Raw genomic sequence first — 25,724 nt, 5'->3', positions numbered from 1 at the left:
AAAAAGGAGAGAGTGTGGAATCCAATGAGCCAGCTTGTACCTAAGTTACGGTCAAAGCGAAAAAAGATAAGTCTTGCACTGCATCTAGTCCTTCACTCTAACGTTCCTCATCCACGAATCTTTCATCCTCGCTCAAATTAATGGGGTAATCGTCGCTTTCTCGGTCCGAATCTCTCTCGCTGCTGGTGTAAACAATAGGAAAATATGAGCAGTCCTTCCCCCGGTGTCGTCATGCTACTTCCGGTAGGGGCAAGGCTTTTTTTTATCAGATACCAAAAGTTGCGATCTTTATCGTCGTTGTTCTCTACTAAATCCTTTCAGCAAAAATATGGCAATATCGCGAAATTATCAAGTATGACACATAGAATGGATCTACTATCCCCGTTTAAATAAAATAAAAAATTCAGTAGGCCTTTAATCACGATTAAATACTTTGTTTGACAGCCCTAGTATATATGTACATATATATATAAATATATATATATATATATATATATATATATATTTTTTTTATATATATTTTTTTTTTCTTTTGATCCAAATTGGCCCTTGAGTCAAAGTATTGCTAAGCCTGGGTTGGGCTAATGTCAACCAAACATTGTCTCACTTTCAATTGGACAAGTGAAGATGAATATATTATGCATATGTACACATGGTGGTATAAAAGACGTCTACACATTGTCACATGCTGCTAAGGAACACACATTGAAGATTCTTCAACACGTTGGTGCAAAGAAGGTAAGCCAGACTGGAACTATTCATGACATATCAATAATATGGCTTATGACTAACTGAGTGTATTTGCAGGCACCCAGATACATGGCACCAGAGGTCACCTTCAACAGAACTGCTGTCATACATCCTTGTTATGAAGTCGATATGTACGATGCACCGTCAAAAACACGTTCCTCCGGGTGTGTGCTTCTGAACATATTTCTTTGCTTATTATCCGTCATCATAATATGTGGAAACCTCCTCATAATCATCACTGTGGTGTATTTCAAGCAGCTCCACACTCCCACTAACTATCTCATTCTCTCTCTGGCAGTGGCCGACTTACTTGTCGGTGTTTTATTGTTCCCTCTCAGCATTGAATTCACCCTCAGTTACTGTGTCTACCAAGAAGAAGTGATTTGCAAAGTGCGGAACAGCATCGACGTGACCCTGAGCACTGCTTCTATTCTACATTTATGCTGTATTTCCATAGATAGGTATCACGCGGTGTGTAAACCTCTGACTTACAGAACCACGCTCACTGTTCAAGCGGTTGCGGTCATGATCCTGCTCAGTTGGACTCTTTCACTTCTCGTCGCCGCCGGTTTTGTGGTGGCGGAATTCAACTATGCAAAGTGTGGGGAAGAATGTTACGTCGATATTTTGATCGCAAATATTGTAGGAGTCATCTGCTCCTTCTACATACCTGTGATCATTATGATATGCATCTATGCAAAGATCTTCCTTGTAGCACAGAACCAGGCTCGCAGCATCCAAAACACCAACTATCCGAGTAGAACACCAGGAGCAAATGTCAGTAAGATGGAGAGAAAGGCCACAAAGACTCTGACTATAGTTATGGGTGTTTTCCTCATCTGCTGGACTCCGTTCTGTATTTATATTTCTGTACAGCTTTTCAACCAGGTACCGATGGCAGTTGGTGAAGGACTTACCTGGCTGGCTCTGTCAAATTCTATGCTCAATCCTTTCATTTATGCTTTCTTTTACAGCTGGTTCCAGTCAGCTTTTAAAATCCTTATATTAGGTAAAGTATTTCAAAGCAATTTTTCTAGAACCAGACTTAACTGACATTAGCATCAAGCATTATAAGGAGGGATCTGGAAAGTGAGATGTTTGCCTGTCTGTCGTTGTGTTCCCTAATTTGAGTGTACATAAATGACATAATCTGGACTGTACATACATGCTCATTTTGAAAATATTCATTTTGTTTATAGATTATATGCAATCTGTTGTTGTGTTCCCTAATTTGAGTGTACATAAATGAAGGTGTGTACATTAGCTGCCTGGACATAATCTGGACTGGACCTGGTTTTAAGAACCCTTTAAACCAGTGGTCCCCAACCACCGGGCCCGGTACCGGTCCGCGGCCGCACAAAAAAAAAAAAAAAAAAAACTTTATTTTTTTTTATTTCATTTTTTTAAATTAATTGAACATACAAAACACAATATATACATTATATATCAATATAAATCAATACAGTCTGCAGGGATACAGTCCGTAAGCACACATGATTGTATTTCTTTATGACAAAAAAAATTTTTAAAAAATACCATAGCCCCCCCCTTTATTTGAAAAATAAATAATTAAATAGATTAAAAAAAATATTGAACAAAAAAAGAAATTAAAATAAAATAAAAACAGTTACATAGAAACTAGTAATTAATGGAAATTAATCAAAATTAACTGTTAAAGGTTAGTACTATTAGTGGACCAGCAGCACACACAATCCTGTGTGCTTCACGGACTGTATCCCTTGCAGACTGTATTGATATATATTGACATATAATGTAGGAACCAGAATATTAATAACAGAAAGAAACTACCCTTTTTTGTAAATGAGTGAGAATGAGTGTAAATGGGGAAGGGAGGGTTTTTGGGCTGGTGCACTTAAGTAAGTGTATCTTGTGTTTTTAATGTTGATTTAAAAAATTAAACAAATTTAAAAGTGAGATGTTTGTATTACAAATAATCAATAGCAATTGAGGAAAACAATCTAAGCTTAGAGATTTTTTTTTCTTTAGCAGGGAAATTATTTACTGTGCTATCTTGTTGTGTTTCAAATGCTTTAAGGGTTGCCATGTCATAATCGGATAATCGAGTGCTTATTCATTTTTTTTCCACTTCCTTTTTGCTTTCGTTCGCCGCCCTCTCGCTCGTTTAAGTTCTGGTGTGCTTGGCCCGACTACACTGCGTTGTGTTCAGGTTCTGGTGCAGAGGGACATAGAAGGACTTTGTAGGCCAGCTTTATTCCTGCAGCCAAACAACAATGCACTTTTAGTACCTATGGCAGAAGGACGGCTTGACACTGACACCTGCGCACGCACACACCCACAGACACACACCCACAGACACACACACACACAGACACACACACACACAGACACACACACTCAAACGCAAAAAAAAAAAAAACAGACCAAACACAAAACATAGCGAAAGGAAGGTAAAAAGGTGTTTCAAGAATAAACAACAAATGGAGTAGGGCAAAGAAAAATATGATTTTTATTTATTTATTTAATTTAATTCATTCATTCATTTTTTTTTTTTTTTATCTCCTTCATTGATGTGCATTTTTGATCAATAGACAACTTTAGCAACTAAACACATATTTATACACCTATGCTTGAGAAAGAACAGGATGAGGAAAATCTTATATTTCCTGCCCCCTTCAACATAATAAGTAGTCTTACTTAATGGATAGCCCAGATTCGCACGCATACAAACCAAACAGATACATCCAAATATAATGAAAACAAACAAAAAACACAAAAAAATAAATAAATAAATAAAATAAAATAATTGCAAAACTTCATGAAGTACCAACCGAACAAAAAAAGGAATATACACCTCAAGGGATGATACAAAACAAATACAAAACCAGACAAAAAATAAGTAAAATAATAAATATAAAGCACAATGTAGACAATTACGGCTGTCCATATGATCTTATTGTTCTGTCTTTATATATATTTTTTCAATTGGAATATATTTCTACAATCTTTTATCTCATTTTAATGGGAATTCCGTAGTTTAACCCCCACCACTGATATACACATTTGTTTTAAAGTTGTCCTTGAATATTGATGTTGGAAATGACCTTTTCTTCTGCGCTCTTCATTCTCAGAAGTGATGACAAACACTTTTTGTAAATTTGCTGGTAATATTTTACTTTTAGCCTTAAACATAACACATACTGTCTGTAACTTTACTAGCTCCTGTAGTTTCAATAAACCCGAATTAATAAATAGTTAGTGTGTTTTAGATAATCTGCTTTATGAATAATCCGTATAGCTCTTTTCTGTAGTTGATACAATGCCTTTATGTTACTCTTATATGTGTTCCCCCACACTTCCACACACTTGCTGATACATGGCAATATAAGTGCACAATACAATATACGCATTGCTCTGTAATCTAACACAGTGGTTCTCAAATGGGGGTACGCGTACCCCTGGGGGTACTTGAAGGTATGCCAAGGGGTACGTGAGATTTTTTTTAAATATTCTAAAAAATAGCAACAATTCAAAAATCCTTTATAAATATATTTATTGAATAATACTTCAACAAAATATGAATGTAAGTTCATAAACTGAACATCAAATCAAGTAGGCTATTCCATTCATTACAATGCAACACTGCAATATTCAGTGTTGACAGCTAGATTGTTTGTGGACATGTTCCATAAATATTGATGTTAAAGATTTCTTTTTTTGTGAAGAAATGTTTATAATTAAGTTCATGAATCCAGATGGATCTGTATTACAATACCCAAAAAGGGCACTTTAAGTTGATGATTACTTCTATGTGTAGAAATCTTTATTTATAATTGAATCACTTGTTTATTTTTCAACAAGTTTTTAGTTATTTTTATATATGTTTTTCCAAATAGTTCAAGAAAGACCACTACAAATGAGCAATATTTTGCACTGTTATACAATTTACTAAATCAGAAACTGAAGACATAGTGCTGTATTTTACTTCTTTATCTCTTTTTTTCAACCAAAAATGCTTTGCTGTGATTAGGGGGTACTTGAATTTAAAAAAAGATTCACAGGGGGTACATCACTGAAAAAAGGTTGAGAACCACTGATCTAACACATATTTAACCTTATTTAATATAAAAATACTCTTGGACATCTTTTTCCGTACATGTGCAATATGAGGTTTCCATATCATGCAGTATCACTCCTAAAAATCTAAGTTCAGAAACCCTTTCAATATCAATTCCATCTATTGACAGTTTTATCGTTTCCTCCCTTTTCATAAAACTTTGTTTTTTTAAATTTAATGATAATTTATTGACATCAAACCATCTCTTAAGTTCAATCATTTCCTGTTCAATAATGTTTGATAATGCTTTTAAGTCATGTCCCGAACTATAAAAGTTGGTGTCGTCCGCAAATAATACTCGTTTCAATAACTTTGATACCTCACATATGTCATTAATATATCAAATAAACTATTTTGGTGCTAAAACCGAACCTTGTGGAATTCCACATTCAATCCTCATTTGTTCAGATGTATTACCCACAAAATCCACAAACTCTTGTCTGTTATCTAAATAACTTCTTAGCCAGTCTAAAACTACTCCTCTCACACCAAATGAATACAACTTGGACAATAATATAGAATGATCTATAGCAGGGGTGTCCAAAGTGCGGCCCGGGGGCCATTTGCGGCCCACAGCTAATTGTTTACCGGCCCGCCACACATTCTGGAAATGCTATTGCAAAAATAAAAAATAAACATTAACTAGAAAAAGTTGCAATGTTGACACAAAGCTGCCATGCAGGCTGTTTTTTTCTTTTGTCTATCTTTATTTTTCTTTTTTTGCCATTGCTTAAAAAAAATAAAAGATCAATGTTATCATGAATTATTGACCTTCTCAAGGCTCCAATTATTTCAAATATTTCAGTTTTAAAATGTTTTATGTGGCAAATATTGCATATATTGTGTGGTTGCCATACAAAAACATCAACGTTTTCTTTGACAAAAGAGCATAAAACAAACAAAATAATAGTTCAAACGTAAAATTGACAGATATATCTGAAGTTGATCTCGTAACTTAAGTGTTGAAAGTAAAAAAAAAACTAATACAAATGTATCACTTTATGAGTGGGGCACCTTTTGGATCCCAAATATATTTATTGGGATTTTATTTATCTTTTCACTGTGATTACTCAAAAATAACAATGAATTAATATCAATGGTGTCTTGCATTATTGATGTTTTTAAGGCTCTAATTACTTCACATCAAACATTGCTTTCTGAGGGTTTTGGGCAGTGGGGGAAATACTGCATATTTCAGTTTTATTATAAAAAACAAAGTTGTCTTGACAGAAAAGGCATAAAATCTTTTTGTTTTTTTAATTTTATATCAACCTGAAGTTGATATACTGTAGAGATTTACTGTAAGCGTTAAATTTAAAAAAATAATAACAATTTGACTTGTTTTTAACATTTTAATGACTTAGACCCTTTATGGTCCCCGGGAGCCCTAAAGGTAAAAAAAAAAAAAAAAATCCATATATTTTGTTATGATTTGAAAATGAAAACTATCAAAACGGCCCCCGCAGGCTTTAATTTTTCCGTATGCGGCCCTCAGTAGAAAAAGTTTGGACACCCCTGATCTATAGTGTCAAATGCTTTTTTAAGATCGATAAACACCCCTATAGTGTATTTCTTATTATCAGTTGCTGTTTGGGACAGTGCACATTAATCAACACTTGAATAAAGAGTGTAAATGCGCCGGACTTAGCATAAATGCTCATTTTCAGCCGTAGTCCCAAGGCAGGTTTTTAAAATAACACAGTGAGACACATAAGACTTTAAAACCACGATGACAGAAATAAGGACTAAATGAATAAGACATTATAAAACAGACAATTACACAATTACAGGATGTGGAAGGAGGTGTGGTCAGTGCGCCTGCAGGAGCAAAGGTCACCGCCTCTGTCTATGGTGCTGAGGACGAGCACCATCGAATGGGGGCGGGGCATGTGCTGACGGCGAGACACAGCTGACAGTGAGCGGCCGAGAGCAGAGGGGGAGAGAGGATACGGACGTGACTGAAAAGTCACGTTCTGCGGGAGAAAGACTTTGATAAAACCTATGTGCATTAAACACTTTGTTAAAAACTGCACGCTTGGCTCTTGTGCCGTGTCTACAGTGGATCTGCTAGGAAGCAACTTCCACACAGGATAACAGACCAGGACAGACAATCCCCTCACAGCTTCAAATACGCTGGCCAGAGGCCCACTGGAACGGGCTGGAGTCTGGAAACAGTGTTCAATGTTTTAAAGGCCTACTGAAATGAATTTTCGACCCTCATTTTCCGAGGTGGTTTAAAATACAAATCCGTGATCCACAATAGAAAAAGGAGAGAGTGTGGAATCCAATGAGCCAGCTTGTACCTAAGTTACGGTCAAAGCGAAAAAAGATATGTCTTGCACTGCATCTAGTCCTTCACTCTAACGTTCCTCATCCACGAATCTTTCATCCTCACTCAAATTAATGGGGTAATCGTCGCTATTTATTTTGTTTCCATATGCCGTTAAGCACGATGCTATCACGTTAGCTCCGTAGCTAAAGTGTTTCATCGATGTATTGTCGTGGAGATAAAAGTCACTGTGAATGTCCATTTCGCGTTCTCGACTCTCATTTTCAAGAGGATATAGTATCCGAGGTGGTTTGAAATACAAATCCGTGATCCACAATAGAAAAAGGAGAGAGTGTGGAATCCAATGAGCCAGCTTGTACCTAAGTTATGGTCAAAGCGAAAAAATATAAGTCTTGCACTGCATCTAGTCCTTCACTCTAACGTTCCTCATCCACGAATCTTTCATCCTCGCTCAAATTAATGGGGTAATCGTCGCTTTCTCGGTCCGAATCTCTCTCGCTGCTGGTGTAAACAATAGGAAAATATGAGCAGTCCTTCCCCCGGTGTCGTCATGCTACTTCCGGTAGGGGCAAGGCTTTTTTTTAATCAGATACCAAAAGTTGCGATCTTTATCGTCGTTGTTCTCTACTAAATCCTTTCAGCAAAAATATGGCAATATCGCGAAATTATCAAGTATGACACATAGAATGGATCTACTATTCCCGTTTAAATAAAATTAAAAAATTCAGTAGGCCTTTAATCACGATTAAATACTTTGTTTGACAGCCCTAGTATATATGTACATATATACATACATATATATATATATATATATATATATATATATATATATATATATATATATATATATATATATATATATATATATATATATATATATATATATATATATATATATATTTTTTTTTTATATTTTTTTTTTTTCTTTTGATCCAAATTGGCCCTTGAGTCAAAGTATTGCTAAGACTGGGTTGGGCTAATGTCAACCAAACATTGTCTCACTTTCAATTGGACAAGTGAAGATGAATATATTATGCATATGTACACATGGTGGTATAAAAGACGTCTACACATTGTCACATGCTGCTAAGGAACACACATTGAAGATTCTTCAACACGTTGGTGTAAAGAAGGTAAGCCAGACTGGAACTATTCATGCCATATCAATAATATGGCTTATGACTAACTGAGTGTATTTGCAGGCACCCAGATACATGGCACCAGAGGTCACCTTCAACAGAACTGCTGTCATACATCCTTGTTATGAAGTCGATATGTACGATGCACCGTCAAAAACACGTTCCTCCGGGTGTGTGCTTCTGAACATATTTCTTTGCTTATTATCCGTCATCATAATATGTGGAAACCTCCTCATAATCATCACTGTGGTGTATTTCAAGCAGCTCCACACTCCCACTAACTATCTCATTCTCTCTCTGGCAGTGGCCGACTTACTTGTCGGTGTTTTATTGTTCCCTCTCAGCATTGAATTCACCCTCAGTTACTGTGTCTACCAAGAAGAAGTGATTTGCAAAGTGCGGAACAGCATCGACGTGACCCTGAGCACTGCTTCTATTCTACATTTATGCTGTATTTCCATAGATAGGTATCACGCGGTGTGTAAACCTCTGACTTACAGAACCACGCTCACTGTTCAAGCGGTTGCGGTCATGATCCTGCTCAGTTGGACTCTTTCACTTCTCGTCGCCGCCGGTTTTGTGGTGGCGGAATTCAACTATGCAAAGTGTGGGGAAGAATGTTACGTCGATATTTTGATCGCAAATATTGTAGGAGTCATCTGCTCCTTCTACATACCTGTGATCATAATGATATGCATCTATGCAAAGATCTTCCTTGTAGCACAGAACCAGGCTCGCAGCATCCAAAACACCAACTATCCGAGTAGAACACCAGGAGCAAATGTCAGTAAGATGGAGAGAAAGGCCACAAAGACTCTGACTATAGTTATGAGTGTTTTCCTCATCTGCTGGACTCCGTTCTGTATTTATATTTCTGTACAGCTTTTCACCCAGGTACCGATAGCCGTTGGTGAAGGACTTACCTGGCTGGCTCTGTCAAATTCTATGCTCAATCCTTTCATTTATGCTTTCTTTTACAGCTGGTTCCAGTCAGCTTTTAAAATCCTTATATTAGGTAAAGTATTTCAAAGCAATTTTTCTAGAACCAGACTTAACTGACATTAGCATCAAGCATTATAAGGAGGGGTCTGGAAAGTGAGATGTTTGCCTGTCTGTCGTTGTGTTCCCTAATTTGAGTGTACATAAATGACATAATCTGGACTGTACATACATGCTCATTTTGAAAATGTCATTTTGTTTATAGATTATATGCAATCTGTTGTTGTGTTCCCTAATTTGAGTGTACATAAATGAAGGTGTGTACATTAGCTGCCTGGACATAATCTGGACTGGACCTGGTTTTAAGAACCCTTTAAACCAGTGGTCCCCAACCACCGGGCCCGGTACCGGTCCGCGGCCGCACAAAAAAAAAAAAAAAAAAAACTTTTTTATTTTTTTTTATTTCATTTTTTTAAATTAATTGAACATACAAAACACAATATATACATTATATATCAATATAAATCAATACAGTCTGCAGGGATACAGTCCGTAAGTACACATGATTGTATTTCTTTATGACAAAAAAAAAATAAAAAAATACCATAACCCCCCCCCCCCCTTTCACGACCACCAGTCCGTGGGACAAATTTTCAAGCGTTGACCGGTCCGCAGCTACGAAAAGGTTGGGGACCACTGCTTTAAACAATCTAATTTCATTGACAACCTGGTCTGGTGAAGATAATGTCCTTTATTTGAAAAATAAATAATTCAATAGATAAAAAAAATATTGAACAAAAAAAGAAATTAAAATAAAATAAAAACAGTTACATAGAAACTAGTAATTCATGGAAATTAATCAAAATTAACTGTTAAAGGTTAGTACTATTAGTGGACCAGCAGCACACACAATCCTGTGTGCTTCACGGACTGTATCCCTTGCAGACTGTATTGATATATATTGATATATAATGTAGGAACCAGAATATTAATAACAGAAAGAAACGACCCTTTTTTGTAAATGAGTGAGAATGAGTGTAAATGGGGAAGGGAGGGTTTTTGGGTTGGTGCACTTAAGTAAGTGTATCTTGTGTTTTTAATGTTGATTTAAAAAATTAAACAAATTTAAAAGTGAGATGTTTGTATTACAAATAATCAATAGCAATTGAGGAAAACAATCTAAGCTTAGAGATTTTTTTTTCTTTAGCAGGGAAATTATTTACTGTGCTATCTTGTTGTGTTTCAAATGCTTTAAGGGTTGCCATGTCATAATCGGATAATCGAGTGCTTATTCATTTTGTTTCCACTTCCTTTTTGCTTTCGTTCGCCGCCCTCTCGCTCGTTTAAGTTCTGGTGTGCTTGGCCCGACTACACTGCGTTGTGTTCAGGTTCTGGTGCAGAGGGACATAGAAGGACTTTGTAGGCCAGCTTTATTCCTGCAGCCAAACAACAATGCACTTTTAGTACCTATGGCAGAAGGACGGCTTGACACTGACACCTGCGCACGCACACACCCACAGACACACACACACAGACACACACACTCAAACGCAAAAAAAAAAAAAACAGACCAAACACAAAACATAGCGAAAGGAAGGTAAAAAGGTGTTTCAAGAATAAACAACAAATGGAGTAGGGCAAAGAAAAATATGATTTTTATTTATTTATTTAATTTAATTCATTCATTCATTTTTTATTTTTTTTTATCTCCTTCATTGATGTGCATTTTTGATCAATAGACAACTTTAGCAACTAAACACATATTTATACACCTATGCTTGAGAAAGAACAGGATGAGGAAAATCTTATATTTCCTGCCCCCTTCAACATAATAAGTAGTCTTACTTAATGGATAGCCCAGATTCGCACGCATACAAACCAAACAGATACATCCAAATATAATGAAAACAAACAAAAAACACAAAAAAATAAATAAATAAATAAAATAAAATAAGTGCAAAACTTCATGAAGTACCAACCGAACAAAAAAAGGAATATACACCTCAAGGGATGATACAAAACAAATACAAAACCAGACAAAAAATAAGTAAAATAACAAATATAAAGCACAATGTAGACAATTACGGCTGTCCATATGATCTTATTGTTCTGTCTTTATATATATTTTTTCAATTGGAATATATTTCTACAATCTTTTATCTCATTTTAATGGGAATTGCGTAGTTTAACCCCCACCACTGATATACACATTTGTTTTAAAGTTGTCCTTGAATACTGATGTTGGAAATGACCTTTTCTTCTGCGCTCTTCATTCTCAGAAGTGATGACAAACACTTTTTGTAAATTTGCTGGTAATATTTTACTTTTAGCCTTAAACATAACACATACTGTCTGTAACTTTACTAGCTCCTGTAGTTTCAATAAACCCGAATTAATAAATAGTTAGTGTGTTTTAGATAATCTGCTTTATGAATAATCCTTATAGCTCTTTTCTGTAGTTGATACAATGCCTTTATGTTACTCTTATATGTGTTCCCCCACACTTCCACACAGTTGCTGATACATGGCAATATAAGTGCACAATACAATATACGCATTGCTCTGTAATCTAACACAGTGGTTCTCAAATGGGGGTACGCGTACCCCTGGGGGTACTTGAAGGTATGCCAAGGGGTACGTGAGATTTTTTTTTAATATTCTAAAAATAGCAACAATTCAAAAATCCTTTATAAATATATTTATTGAATAATACTTCAACAAAATATGAATGTAAGTTCATAAACTGAACATCAAATCAAGTAGGCTATTCCATTCATTACAATGCAACACTGCAATATTCAATGTTGACAGCTAGATTTTTTGTGGACATGTTCCATAAATATTGATGTTAAAGATTTTTTTTTTTGTGAAGAAATGTTTAGAATTAAGTTCATGAATCCAGATGGATCCGTATTACAATCTCCAAAAAGGGCACTTTAAGTTGATGATTACTTCTATGTGTAGAAATCTTTATTTATAATTGAATCACTTGTTTATTTTTCAACAAGTTTTTAGTTATTTTATTTTATTTTTTTCCAAATAGTTCAAGAAAGACCACTACAAATGAGCAATATTTTGCACTGTTATACAATTTACTAAATCAAAAACTGATGACATAGTGCTGTATTTTACTTCTTTATCTCTTTTTTTCAACCAAAAATGCTTTGCTCTGATTAAGGGGTACTTGAATTAAAAAAAAAAATTCACAGGGGGTACATCACTGAAAAAAGGTTGAGAACCACTGATCTAACACATATTTTACCTTATTTAATATAAAAATACTCTTGGACATCTTTTTCCGTACATGTGCAATATGAGGTTTCCATATCATGCAGTATCACTCCTAAAAATCTAAGTTCAGAAACCCTTTCAATATCAATTCCATCTATTGACAGTTTGATCGTTTCCTCCCTTTTCATAAAACTTTGTTTTTTAAAATTTAATGATAATTTATTGACATCAAACCATCTCTTAAGTTCAATCATTTCCTGTTCAATAATGTTTGATAATGCTTTTAAGTCATGTCCCGAACTATAAAAGTTGGTGTCGTCCGCAAATAATACTCGTTTCAATAACTTTGATACCTCACATATGTCATTAATATATAAAATAAACTATTTTGGTGCTAAAACCGAACCTTGTGGAATTCCACATTCAATCCTCATTTGTTCAGATGTATTACCCACAAAATCCACAAACTCTTGTCTGTTATCTAAATAACTTCTTAGCCAGTCTAAAACTACTCCTCTCACACCAAATGAATACAACTTGGACAATAATATAGAATGATCTATAGCAGGGGTGTCCAAAGTGCGGCCCGGGGGCCATTTGCGGCCCACAGCTAATTGTTTACCGGCCCACCACACATTCTGGAAATGCTATTGCAAAAATAAAAAAATAAACATTAACTAGAAAAAGTTGCAATGTTGACACAAAGCTGCCATGCAGGCTGTTTTTTTCTTTTGTCTATCTTTATTTTTCTTTTTTTGCCATTGCTTAAAAAAAATAAAAAATCAATGTTATAATGAATTATTGCCCTTCTCAAGGCTCCAATTATTTCAAATATTTCAGTTTTAAAATGTTTTATGTGGCAAATATTGCATATATTGTGTGGTTGCCATACAAAAACATCAACGTTTTCTTTGACAAAAGAGCATAAAACAAACAAAATAATAGTTCAAACGTAAAATTGACAGATATATCTGAAGTTGATCTCGTAACTTAAGTGTTGAAAGTAAAAACAAACTAATACAAATGTATCACTTTATGAGTGGGGCACCTTTTGGATCCCAAATATATTTATTGGGATTTTATTTATCTTTTCACTGTGATTACTCAAAAATAACAATGAATTAATATCAATGGTGTCTTGCATTATTGATGTTTTTAAGGCTCTAATTACTTCACATCAAACATTGCTTTCTGAGGGTTTTGGGCAGTGGGGGAAATACTGCATATTTCAGTTTTATTATAAAAAACAAAGTTGTCTTGACAGAAAAGGCATAAAATCTTTTTGTTTTTTTTAATTTTATATCAACCTGAAGTTGATATACTGTAGAGATTTACTGTAAGCGTTAAATTTAAAAAAATAATAATAATTTGACTTGTTTTTAACATTTTAATGACTTAGACCCTTTATGGTCCCCGGGAGCCCTAAAGGTAAAAAAAAAAAAAAAAAAAAATCCATATATTTTGTTATGATTTGAAAATGAAAACTATCAAAATGGCCCCCGCAGGCTTTAATTTTTCCGTATGCGACCCTCAGTAGAAAAAGTTTGGACACCCCTGATCTATAGTGTCAAATGCTTTTTTAAGATCGATAAACACCCCTATAGTGTATTTCTTATTATCAGTTGCTGTTTGGGACAGTGCACATTAATCAACACTTGAATAAAGAGTGTAAATGCGCCGGACTTAGCATAAATGCTCATTTTCAGCCGTAGTCCCAAGGCAGGTTTTTAAAATAACACAGTGAGACACATAAGACTTTAAAACCACGATGACAGAAATAAGAACTAAATGAATAAGACATTATAAAACAGACAATTACACAATTACAGGATGTGGAAGGAGGTGTGGTCAGTGCGCCTGCAGGAGCAAAGGTCACCGCCTCTGTCTATGGTGCTGAGGACGAGCACCATCGAATGGGGGCGGGGCATGTGCTGACGGCGAGACACAGCTGACAGTGAGCGGCCGAGAGCAGAGGGGGAGAGAGGATACGGACGTGACTGAAAAGTCACGTTCTGCGGGAGAAAGACTTTGATAAAACCTATGTGCATTAAACACTTTGTTAAAAACTGCACGCTTGGCTCTTGTGCCGTGTCTACAGTGGATCTGCTAGGAAGCAACTTCCACACAGGATAATAGACCAGGACAGACAATCCCCTCACAGCTTCAAATACGCTGGCCAGAGGCCCACTGGAACGGGCTGGAGTCTGGAAACAGTGTTCAATGTTTTAAAGGCCTACTGAAATGAATTTTCGACCCTCATTTTCCGAGGTGGTTTAAAATACAAATCCGTGATCCACAATAGAAAAAGGAGAGAGTGTGGAATCCAATGAGCCAGCTTGTACCTAAGTTACGGTCAAAGCGAAAAAAGATAAGTCTTGCACTGCATCTAGTCCTTCACTCTAACGTTCCTCATCCACGAATCTTTCATCCTCGCTCAAATTAATGGGGTAATCGTCGCTTTCTCGGTCCGAATCTCTCTCGCTGCTGGTGTAAACAATAGGAAAATATGAGCAGTCCTTCCCCCGGTGTCGTCATGCTACTTCCGGTAGGGGCAAGGCTTTTTTTTTATCAGATACCAAAAGTTGCGATCTTTATCGTCGTTGTTCTCTACTAAATCCTTTCAGCAAAAATATGGCAATATCGCGAAATTATCAAGTATGACACATAGAATGGATCTACTATCCCCGTTTAAATAAATAAATAAAAATTCAGTAGGCCTTTAATCACGATTAAATACTTTGTTTGACAGCCCTAGTATATATGTACATATATATATACCTGTATATATATATATATATATTTTTTTATATATATATTTTTTCTTTTGATCCAAATTGGCCCTTGAGTCAAAGTATTGCTAAGCCTGGGTTGGGCTAATGTCAACCAAACATTGTCTCACTTTCAATTGGACAAGTGAAGATGAATATATTATGCATATGTACACATGGTGGTATAAAAGACGTCTACACATTGTCACATGCTTCTAAGGAACACACATTGAAGATTCTTCAACACGTTGGTGCAAAGAAGGTAAGCCAGACTGGAACTATTCATGACATATCAATAATATGGCTTATGACTAACTGAGTGTATTTGCAGGCACCCAGATACATGGCACCAGAGGTCACCTTCAACAGAACTGCTGTCATACATCCTTGTTATGAAGTCGATATGTACGATGCACCGTCAAAAACACGTTCCTCCGGGTATGTGCTTCTGAACATATTTCTTTGCTTATTATCCGTCATCATAATATGTGGAAACCTCCTCATAATCATCCCTGTGGTGTATTTCAAGCAGCTCCACACTCCCACTAACTATCTCATTCTCTCTCTGGCAGTGGCCGACTTACTTGTCGGTGTTTTATTGTTCCCTCTCAGCATTGAATTCACCCTCAGTTACTGTGTCTACCAAGAAGAAGTGATTTGCAAAGTGCGGAACAGCATCGACGTGACCCTGAGCACTGCTTCTATTCTACATTTATGCTGTATTTCCATAGATAGGTATCACGCGGTGTGTAAACCTCTGACTTACAGAACCACGCTCACTGTTCAAGCGGTTGCGGTCATGATCCTGCTCAGTTGGACTCTTTCACTTCTCGTCGCCGCCGGTTTTGTGGTGGCGGAATTCAACTATGCAAAGTGTGGGGAAGAATGTTACGTCGATATTTTGATCGCAAATATTGTAGGAGTCATCTGCTCCTTCTACATACCTGTGATCATAATGATATGCATCTATGCAAAGATCTTCCTTGTAGCACAGAACCAGGCTCGCAGCATCCAAAACACCAACTATCCGAGTAGAACACCAGGAGCAAATGTCAGTAAGATGGAGAGAAAGGCCACAAAGACTCTGACTATAGTTATGAGTGTTTTCCTCATCTGCTGGACTCCGTTCTTTATTTATTTTTCTGTACAGCTTTTCAACCAGGTACCGATAGCCGTTGGTGAAGGACTTACCTGGCTGGCTCTGTCAAATTCTATGCTCAATCCTTTCATTTATGCTTTCTTTTACAGCTGGTTCCAGTCAGCTTTTAAAATCCTTATATTAGGTAAAGTATTTCAAAGCAATTTTTCTACAACCAGACTTAACTGACATTAGCATCAAGCATTATAAGGAGGGATCCGGAAAGTGAGATGTTTGCCTGTCTGTCGTTGTGTTCCCTAATTTGAGTGTACATAAATGACATAATCTGGACTGTACATACATGCTCATTTGGAAAATGTCATTTTGTTTATAGATTATATGCAATCTGTTGTTGTGTTCCCTAATTTGAGTGTACATAAATGAAGGTGTGTACGTTAGCTGCCTGGACATAATCTGGACTGGACCTGGTTTTAAGAACCCTTTAAACCAGCGGTCCCCAACCACCGGGCCCGGTACCGGTCCGCGGCCGCACAAAAAAAAAAAAAAAAAAACCTTATTTATTTATTTTTATTTCATTTTTTAAAATTAATTGAACATACAAAACACAATATATACATTATATATCAATATAAATCAATACAGTCTGCAGGGATACAGTCCGTAAGCACACATGATTGTTTTTCTTTATGACAAAAAAAAAAAAAAAAAAATTGAGGAAAACAATCTAAGCTTAGAGATTTTTTTTTCTTTAGCAGGGAAATTATTTACTGTGCTATCTTGTTGTGTTTCAAATGCTTTAAGGGTTGCCATGTCATAATCGGATAATCGAGTGCTTATTCATTTTGTTTCCACTTCCTTTTTGCTTTCGTTCGCCGCCCTCTCGCTCGTTTAAGTTCTGGTGTGCTTGGCCCGACTACACTGCGTTGTGTTCAGGTTCTGGTGCAGAGGGACATAGAAGGACTTTGTAGGCCAGCTTTATTCCTGCAGCCAAACAACAATGCACTTTTAGTACCTATGGCAGAAGGACGGCTTGACACTGACACCTGCGCACGCACACACCCACAGACACACACACACAGACACACACACACAGACACACACACTCAAACGCAAAAAAAAAAAAAACAGACCAAACACAAAACATAGCGAAAGGAAGGTAAAAAGGTGTTTCAAGAATAAACAACAAATGGAGTAGGGCAAAGAAAAATATGATTTTTATTTATTTATTTAATTTAATTAATTCATTCATTTATTTATTTTTTATCTCCTTCATTGATGTGCATTTTTGATCAATAGACAACTTTAGCAACTAAACACATATTTATACACCTATGCTTGAGAAAGAACAGGATGAGGAAAATCTTATATTTCCTGCCCCCTTCAACATAATAAGTAGTCTTACTTAATGGATAGCCCAGATTCGCACGCATACAAACCAAACAGATACATCCAAATATAATGAAAACAAACAAAAAACACACAAAAAAAAAAAAATAAATAAAATAAAATAAGTGCAAAACTTCATGAAGTACCAACCGAACAAAAAAAGGAATATACACCTCAAGGGATGATACAAAACAAATACCAAACCAGACAAAAAATAAGTAAAATAATAAATATAAAGCACAATGTAGACAATTACGGCTGTCCATATGATCTTATTGTTCTGTCTTTATATATATTTTTTCAATTGGAATATATTTCTACAATCTTTTATCTCATTTTAATGGGAATTCCGTAGTTTAACCCCCACCCCTGATATACACATTTGTTTTAAAGTTGTCCTTGAATACTGATGTTGGAAATGACCTTTTCTTCTGCGCTCTTCATTCTCAGAAGTGATGACAAACACTTTTTGTAAATTTGCTGGTAATATTTTACTTTTAGCCTTAAACATAACACATACTGTCTGTAACTTTACTAGCTCCTGTAGTTTCAATAAACCCGAATTAATAAATAGTTAGTGTGTTTTAGATAATCTGCTTTATGAATAATCCTTATAGCTCTTTTCTGTAGTTGATACAATGCCTTTATGTTACTCTTATATGTGTTCCCCCACACTTCCACACACTTGCTGATACATGGCAATATAAGTGCACAATACAATATACGCATTGCCCTGTAATCTAACACAGTGGTTCTCAAATGGGGGTACGCGTACCCCTGGGGGTACTTGAAGGTATGCCAAGGGGTACGTGAGATTTTTTTAAAATATTCTAAAAATAGCAACAATTCAAAAATCCTTTATAAATATATTTATTGAATAATACTTCAACAAAATATGAATGTAAGTTCATAAACTGAACATCAAATCAAGTAGGCTATTCCATTCATTACAATGCAACACTGCAATATTCAGTGTTGACAGCTAGATTGTTTGTGGACATGTTCCATAAATATTGATGTTAAAGATTTCTTTTTTTGTGAAGAAATGTTTAGAATTAAGTTCATGAATCCAGATGGATCTGTATTACAATCCCCAAAAAGGGCACTTTAAGTTGATGATTACTTCTATGTGTAGAAATCTTTATTTATAATTGAATCACTTGTTTATTTTTCAACAAGTTTTTAGTTATTTTTATATATTTTTTTCCAAATAGTTCAAGAAAGACCACTACAAATGAGCAATATTTTGCACTGTTATACAATTTACTAAATCAGAAACTGATGACATAGTGCTGTATTTTACTTCTTTATCTCTTTTTTTCAACCAAAAATGCTTTGCTCTGATTAGGGGGTACTTGAATTTAAAAAAAATTCACAGGGGGTACATCACTGATTAGAGGTTGAGAACCACTGATCTAACACATATTTAACCTTATTTAATATAAAAATACTCTTGGACATCTTTTTCCGTACATGTGCAATATGAGGTTTCCATATCATGCAGTATCACTCCTAAAAATCTAAGTTCAGAAACCCTTTCAATATCAATTCCATCTATTGACAGTTTGATCGTTTCCTCCCTTTTCATAAAACTTTGTTTTTTTAAATTTAATGATAATTTATTGACATCAAACCATCTCTTAAGTTCAATCATTTCCTGTTCAATAATGTTTGATAATGCTTTTAAGTCATGTCCCGAACTATAAAAGTTGGTGTCGTCCGCAAATAATACTCGTTTCAATAACTTTGATACCTCACATATGTCATTAATATATCAAATAAACTATTTTGGTGCTAAAACCGAACCTTGTGGAATTCCACATTCAATCCTCATTTGTTCAGATGTATTACCCACAAAATCCACAAACTCTTGTCTGTTATCTAAATAACTTCTTAGCCAGTCTAAAACTACTCCTCTCACACCAAATGAATACAACTTGGACAATAATATAGAATGATCTATAGCAGGGGTGTCCAAAGTGCGGCCCGGGGGCCATTTGCGGCCCACAGCTAATTGTTTACCGGCCCGCCACACATTCTGGAAATGCTATTGCAAAAATAAAAAATAAACATTAACTAGAAAAAGTTGCAATGTTGACACAAAGCTGCCATGCAGGCTGTTTTTTTCTTTTGTCTATCTTTCTTTTTCTTTTTTTGCCATTGCTTAAAAAAAATAAAAAATCAATGTTATAATGAATTATTGACCTTCTCAAGGCTCCAATTATTTCAAATATTTCAGTTTTAAAATGTTTTATGTGGCAAATATTGCATATATTGTGTGGTTGCCATACAAAAACATCAACGTTTTCTTTGACAAAAGAGCATAAAACAAACAAAATAATAGTTCAAACGTAAAATTGACAGATATATCTGAAGTTGATCTCGTAACTTAAGTGTTGAAAGTAAAAAAAAACTAATACAAATGTATCACTTTATAAGAGGGGCACCTTTTGGATCCCAAATATATTTATTGGGATTTTATTTATCTTTTCACTGTGATTACTCAAAAATAACAATGAATTAATATCAATGGTGTCTTGCATTATTAATGTTTTTAAGGCTCTAATTACTTCACATCAAACATTGCTTTCTGAGGGTTTTGGGCAGTGGGGGAAATACTGCATATTTCAGTTTTATTATAAAAAACAAAGTTGTCTTGACAGAAAAGGCATAAAATCTTTTTTTTTTTTTTAATTTTATATCAACCTGAAGTTGATATACTGTAGAGATTTACTGTAAGCGTTAAATTTTAAAAAATAATAATAATTTGACTTGTTTTTAACATTTTAATGACTTAGACCCTTTATGGTCCCCGGGAGCCCTAAAGGTAAAAAAAAACCCAAAATCCATATATTTTCTTATGATTTCAAAATGAAAACTATCAAAATGGCCCCCGCAGGCTTTAATTTTTCCGTATGCGGCCCTCAGTAGAAAAAGTTTGGACACCCCTGATCTATAGTGTCAAATGCTTTTTTAAGATCGATAAACACCCCTATAGTGTATTTCTTATTATCAGTTGCTGTTTGGGACAGTGCACATTAATCAACACTTGAATAAAGAGTGTAAATGCGCCGGACTTAGCATAAATGCTCATTTTCAGCCGTAGTCCCAAGGCAGGTTTTTAAAATAACACAGTGAGACACATAAGACTTTAAAACCACGATGACAGAAATAAGAACTAAATGAATAAGACATTATAAAACAGACAATTACACAATTACAGGATGTGGAAGGAGGTGTGGTCAGTGCGCCTGCAGGAGCAAAGGTCACCGCCTCTGTCTATGGTGCTGAGGACGAGCACCATCGAATGGGGGCGGGGCATGTGCTGACGGCGAGACACAGCTGACAGTGAGCGGCCGAGAGCAGAGGGGGAGAGAGGATACGGACGTGACTGAAAAGTCACGTTCTGCGGGAGAAAGACTTTGATAAAACCTATGTGCATTAAACACTTTGTTAAAAACAGCACGCTTGGCTCTTGTGCCGTGTCTACAGTGGATCTGCTAGGAAGCAACTTCCACACAGGATAATAGACCAGGACAGACAATCCCCTCACAGCTTCAAATACGCTGGCCAGAGGCCCACTGGAACGGGCTGGAGTCTGGAAACAGTGTTCAATGTTTTAAAGGCCTACTGAAATGAAATTTCAACCCTCATTTTCCGAGGTGGTTTAAAATACAAATCCGTGATCCACAATAGAAAAAGGAGAGAGTGTGGAATCCAATGAGCCAACTTGTACCTAAGTTACGGTCAAAGCGAAAAAAGATATGTCTTGCACTGCATCTAGTCCTTCACTCTAACGTTCCTCATCCACGAATCTTTCATCCTCGCTCAAATTAATGGGGTAATCGTCGCTATTTATTTTGTTTCTATATGAAGATGAATATATATGAAGATGAATATATTATGCATATGTACACATGGTGGTATAAAAGACGTCTACACATTGTCACATGCTTCTAAGGAACACACATTGAAGATTCTTCAACACGTTGGTGCAAAGAAGGTAAGCCAGACTGGAACTATTCATGACATATCAATAATATGGCTTATGACTAACTGAGTGTATTTGCAGGCACCCAGATACATGGCACCAGAGGTCACCTTCAACAGAACTGCTGTCATACATCCTTGTTATGAAGTCGATATGTACGATGCACCGTCAAAAACACGTTCCTCCGGGTGTGTGCTTCTGAACATATTTCTTTGCTTATTATCCGTCATCATAATATGTGGAAACCTCCTCATAATCATCACTGTGGTGTATTTCAAGCAGCTCCACACTCCCACTAACTATCTCATTCTCTCTCTGGCAGTGGCCGACTTACTTGTCGGTGTTTTATTGTTCCCTCTCAGCATTGAATTCACCCTCAGTTACTGTGTCTACCAAGAAGAAGTGATTTGCAAAGTGCGGAACAGCATCGACGTGACCCTGAGCACTGCTTCTATTCTACATTTATGCTGTATTTCCATAGATAGGTATCACGCGGTGTGTAAACCTCTGACTTACAGAACCACGCTCACTGTTCAAGCGGTTGCGGTCATGATCCTGCTCAGTTGGACTCTTTCACTTCTCGTCGCCGCCGGTTTTGTGGTGGCGGAATTCAACTATGCAAAGTGTGGGGAAGAATGTTACGTCGATATTTTGATCGCAAATATTGTAGGAGTCATCTGCTCCTTCTACATACCTGTGATCATAATGATATGCATCTATGCAAAGATCTTCCTTGTAGCACAGAACCAGGCTCGCAGCATCCAAAACACCAACTATCCGAGTAGAACACCAGGAGCAAATGTCAGTAAGATGGAGAGAAAGGCCACAAAGACTCTGACTATAGTTATGAGTGTTTTCCTCATCTGCTGGACTCCGTTCTGTATTTATATTTGTGTACAGCTTTTCAACCAGGTACCGATGGCAGTTGGTGAAGGACTTACCTGGCTGGCTCTGTCAAATTCTATGCTCAATCCTTTCATTTATGCTTTCTTTTACAGCTGGTTCCAGTCAGCTTTTAAAATCCTTATATTAGGTAAAGTATTTCAAAGCAATTTTTCTAGAACCAGACTTAACTGACATTAGCATCAAGCATTATAAGGAGGGCCCTGCGATGAGGTGGCGACTTGTCCAGGGTGTACCCCGCCTTCCGCCCGATTGTAGCTGAGATAGGCTCCAGCGCCCCCCGCGACCCCGAAGGGAATAAGCGGTAGAAAATGGATGGATGGATTATAAGGAGGGATCTGGAAAGTGAGATGTTTGCCTGTCTGTCGTTGTGTTCCCTAATTTGAGTGTACATAAATGACATAATCTGGACTGTACATACATGCTCATTTTGAAAATGTCATTTTGTTTATAGATTATATGCAATCTGTTGTTGTGTTCCCTAATTTGAGTGTACATAAATGAAGGTGTGTACATTAGCTGCCTGGACATAATCTGGACTGGATCTGGTTTTAAGAACCCTTTAAACCAGTGGTCCCCAACCGGTCCGCGGCCGCACAAAAAAAAAAAAAAAAAAACTTTATTTTTTTTTATTTCATTTTTTTAAATTAATTGAACATACAAAACACAATATATACATTATATATCAATATAAATCAATACAGTCTGCAGGGATACAGTCCGTAAGCACACATGATTGTATTTCTTTATGACAAAAATAAAATAAAAAAATACCATAACCCCCCGCCCTTTTTCACGACCACCAGTCCGTGGGACAAATTTTCAAGCGTTGACCGGTCCGCAGCTACGAAAAGGTTGGGGACCACTGCTTTAAACAATCTAATTTCATTGACAACCTGGTCTGGTGAAGATAATGTCCTTTATTTGAAAAATAAATAATTAAATAGATAAAAAAAAGAAATTAAAATAAAATAAAAACAGTTACATAGAAACTAGTAATTCATGGAAATTAATCAAAATTAACTCTTAAAGGTTAGTACTATTAGTGGACCAGCAGCACACACAATCCTGTGTGCTTCACGGACTGTATCCCTTGCAGACTGTATTGATATATATTGACATATAATGTAGGAACCAGAATATTAATAACAGAAAGAAACGACCCTTTTTTGTAAATGAGTGAGAATGAGTGTAAATGGGGAAGGGAGGGTTTTTGGGTTGGTGCACTTAAGTAAGTGTATCTTGTGTTTTTAATGTTGATTTAAAAAATTAAAAAAATTTAAAAGTGAGATGTTTGTATTACAAATAATCAATAGCAATTGAGGAAAACAATCTAAGCTTAGAGATTTTTTTTTCTTTAGCAGGGAAATTATTTACTGTGCTATCTTGTTGTGTTTCAAATGCTTTAAGGGTTGCCATGTCATAATCGGATAATCGAGTGCTTATTCATTTTGTTTCCACTTCCTTTTTGCTTTCGTTCGCCGCCCTCTCGCTCGTTTAAGTTCTGGTGTGCTTGGCCCGACTACACTGCGTTGTGTTCAGGTTCTGGTGCAGAGGGACATAGAAGGACTTTGTAGGCCAGCTTTATTCCTGCAGCCAAACAACAATGCACTTTTAGTACCTATGGCAGAAGGACGGCTTGACACTGACACCTGCGCACGCACACACCCACAGACACACACACACAGACACACACACTCAAACGCAAAAAAAAAAAACAGACCAAACACAAAACATAGCGAAAGGAAGGTAAAAAGGTGTTTCAAGAATAAACAACAAATGGAGTAGGGCAAAGAAAAATATGATTTTTATTTATTTATTTAATTTAATTCATTCATTCATTTTTATTTTTTTTTATCTCCTTCATTGATGTGCATTTTTGATCAATAGACAACTTTAGCAACTAAACACATATTTATACACCTATGCTTGAGAAAGAACAGGATGAGGAAAATCTTATATTTCCTGCCCCCGTCAACATAATAAGTAGTCTTACTTAATGGATAGCCCAGATTCGCACGCATACAAACCAAACAGATACATCCAAATATAATGAAAACAAACAAAAAACACAAAAAAAAAAAAAAATAAATAAAATAAAATAAGTGCAAAACTTCATGAAGTACCAACCGAACAAAAAAAGGAATATACACCTCAAGTGATGATACAAAACAAATACAAAACCAGACAAAAAATAAGTAAAATAATAAATATAAAGCACAATGTAGACAATTACGGCTGTCCATATGATCTTATTGTTCTGTCTTTATATATATTTTTTCAATTGGAATATATTTCTACAATCTTTTATCTCATTTTAATGGGAATTCCGTAGTTTAACCCCCACCACTGATATACACATTTGTTTTAAAGTTGTCCTTGAATACTGATGTTGGAAATGACCTTTTCTTCTGCGCTCTTCATTCTCAGAAGTGATGACAAACACTTTTTGTAAATTTGCTGGTAATATTTTACTTTTAGCCTTAAACATAACACATACTGTCTGTAACTTTACTAGCTCCTGTAGTTTCAATAAACCCGAATTAATAAATAGTTAGTGTGTTTTAGATAATCTGCTTTATGAATAATCCTTATAGCTCTTTTCTGTAGTTGATACAATGCCTTTATGTTACTCTTATATGTGTTCCCCCACACTTCCACACAGTTGCTGATACATGGCAATATAAGTGCACAATACAATATACGCATTGCTCTGTAATCTAACACAGTGGTTCTCAAATGGAGGTACGCGTACCCCTGGGGGTACTTGAAGGTATGCCAAGGGGTACGTGAGATTTTTTTTAAATATTCTAAAAATAGCAACAATTCAAAAATCCTTTATAAATATATTTATTGAATAATACTTCAACAAAATATGAATGTAAGTTCATAAACTGAACATCAAATCAAGTAGGCTATTCCATTCATTACAATGCAACACTGCAATATTCAGTGTTGACAGCTAGATTTTTTGTGGACATGTTCCATAAATATTGATGTTAAAGATTTCTTTTTTTGTGAAGAAATGTTTATAATTAAGTTCATGAATCCAGATGGATCTGTATTACAATCTCCAAAAAGGGCACTTTAAGTTGATGATTACTTCTATGTGTAGAAATCTTTATTTATAAT

At 35.8% G+C, this 25,724-nt stretch overlaps 4 protein-coding genes across 4 annotated transcripts; all 4 read left to right on the top strand.

Annotated features, from left to right (window-relative positions):
• The first annotated feature begins 819 nt into the window (after window positions 1-819).
• On the top strand, window positions 820-1,803 carry LOC133640570 (trace amine-associated receptor 1-like). The gene has a single exon (XM_062034057.1). The coding sequence runs from the start codon at window positions 820-822 to the stop codon at window positions 1,801-1,803; it is 984 nt and encodes a 327-aa protein (XP_061890041.1).
• A 6,479-nt stretch (window positions 1,804-8,282) lies between these two features.
• On the top strand, window positions 8,283-9,334 carry LOC133640905 (trace amine-associated receptor 1-like). The gene has a single exon (XM_062034588.1). It carries the CDS (start codon window positions 8,351-8,353, stop codon window positions 9,332-9,334), a length of 984 nt encoding a protein of 327 aa, XP_061890572.1. The 5' UTR covers window positions 8,283-8,350.
• Window positions 9,335-15,556: 6,222 nt separating this feature from the next.
• LOC133640849 (trace amine-associated receptor 1-like) lies at window positions 15,557-16,540 on the top strand. The gene has a single exon (XM_062034530.1). It carries the CDS (start codon window positions 15,557-15,559, stop codon window positions 16,538-16,540), a length of 984 nt encoding a protein of 327 aa, XP_061890514.1.
• A 5,242-nt stretch (window positions 16,541-21,782) lies between these two features.
• LOC133640906 (trace amine-associated receptor 1-like) lies at window positions 21,783-22,766 on the top strand. The gene has a single exon (XM_062034589.1). The coding sequence runs from the start codon at window positions 21,783-21,785 to the stop codon at window positions 22,764-22,766; it is 984 nt and encodes a 327-aa protein (XP_061890573.1).
• Window positions 22,767-25,724: the final 2,958 nt, after the last annotated feature.

This window comes from Entelurus aequoreus, linkage group LG23, assembly GCF_033978785.1.
Source record: "Entelurus aequoreus isolate RoL-2023_Sb linkage group LG23, RoL_Eaeq_v1.1, whole genome shotgun sequence".
NCBI lineage: Eukaryota > Metazoa > Chordata > Actinopteri > Syngnathiformes > Syngnathidae > Entelurus > Entelurus aequoreus.
This window is presented reverse-complemented; position numbering and strand designations above follow the sequence as displayed.

What these genes read in the sequence shown, in the direction of transcription:
- LOC133640570 (XM_062034057.1), top strand. Translation starts at nt 820, where the DNA reads ATGGCACCAGAGGTCACCTTCAACAGAACTGCTGTCATACATCCTTGT.
- LOC133640905 (XM_062034588.1), top strand. Translation starts at nt 8,351, where the DNA reads ATGGCACCAGAGGTCACCTTCAACAGAACTGCTGTCATACATCCTTGT.
- LOC133640849 (XM_062034530.1), top strand. Translation starts at nt 15,557, where the DNA reads ATGGCACCAGAGGTCACCTTCAACAGAACTGCTGTCATACATCCTTGT.
- LOC133640906 (XM_062034589.1), top strand. Translation starts at nt 21,783, where the DNA reads ATGGCACCAGAGGTCACCTTCAACAGAACTGCTGTCATACATCCTTGT.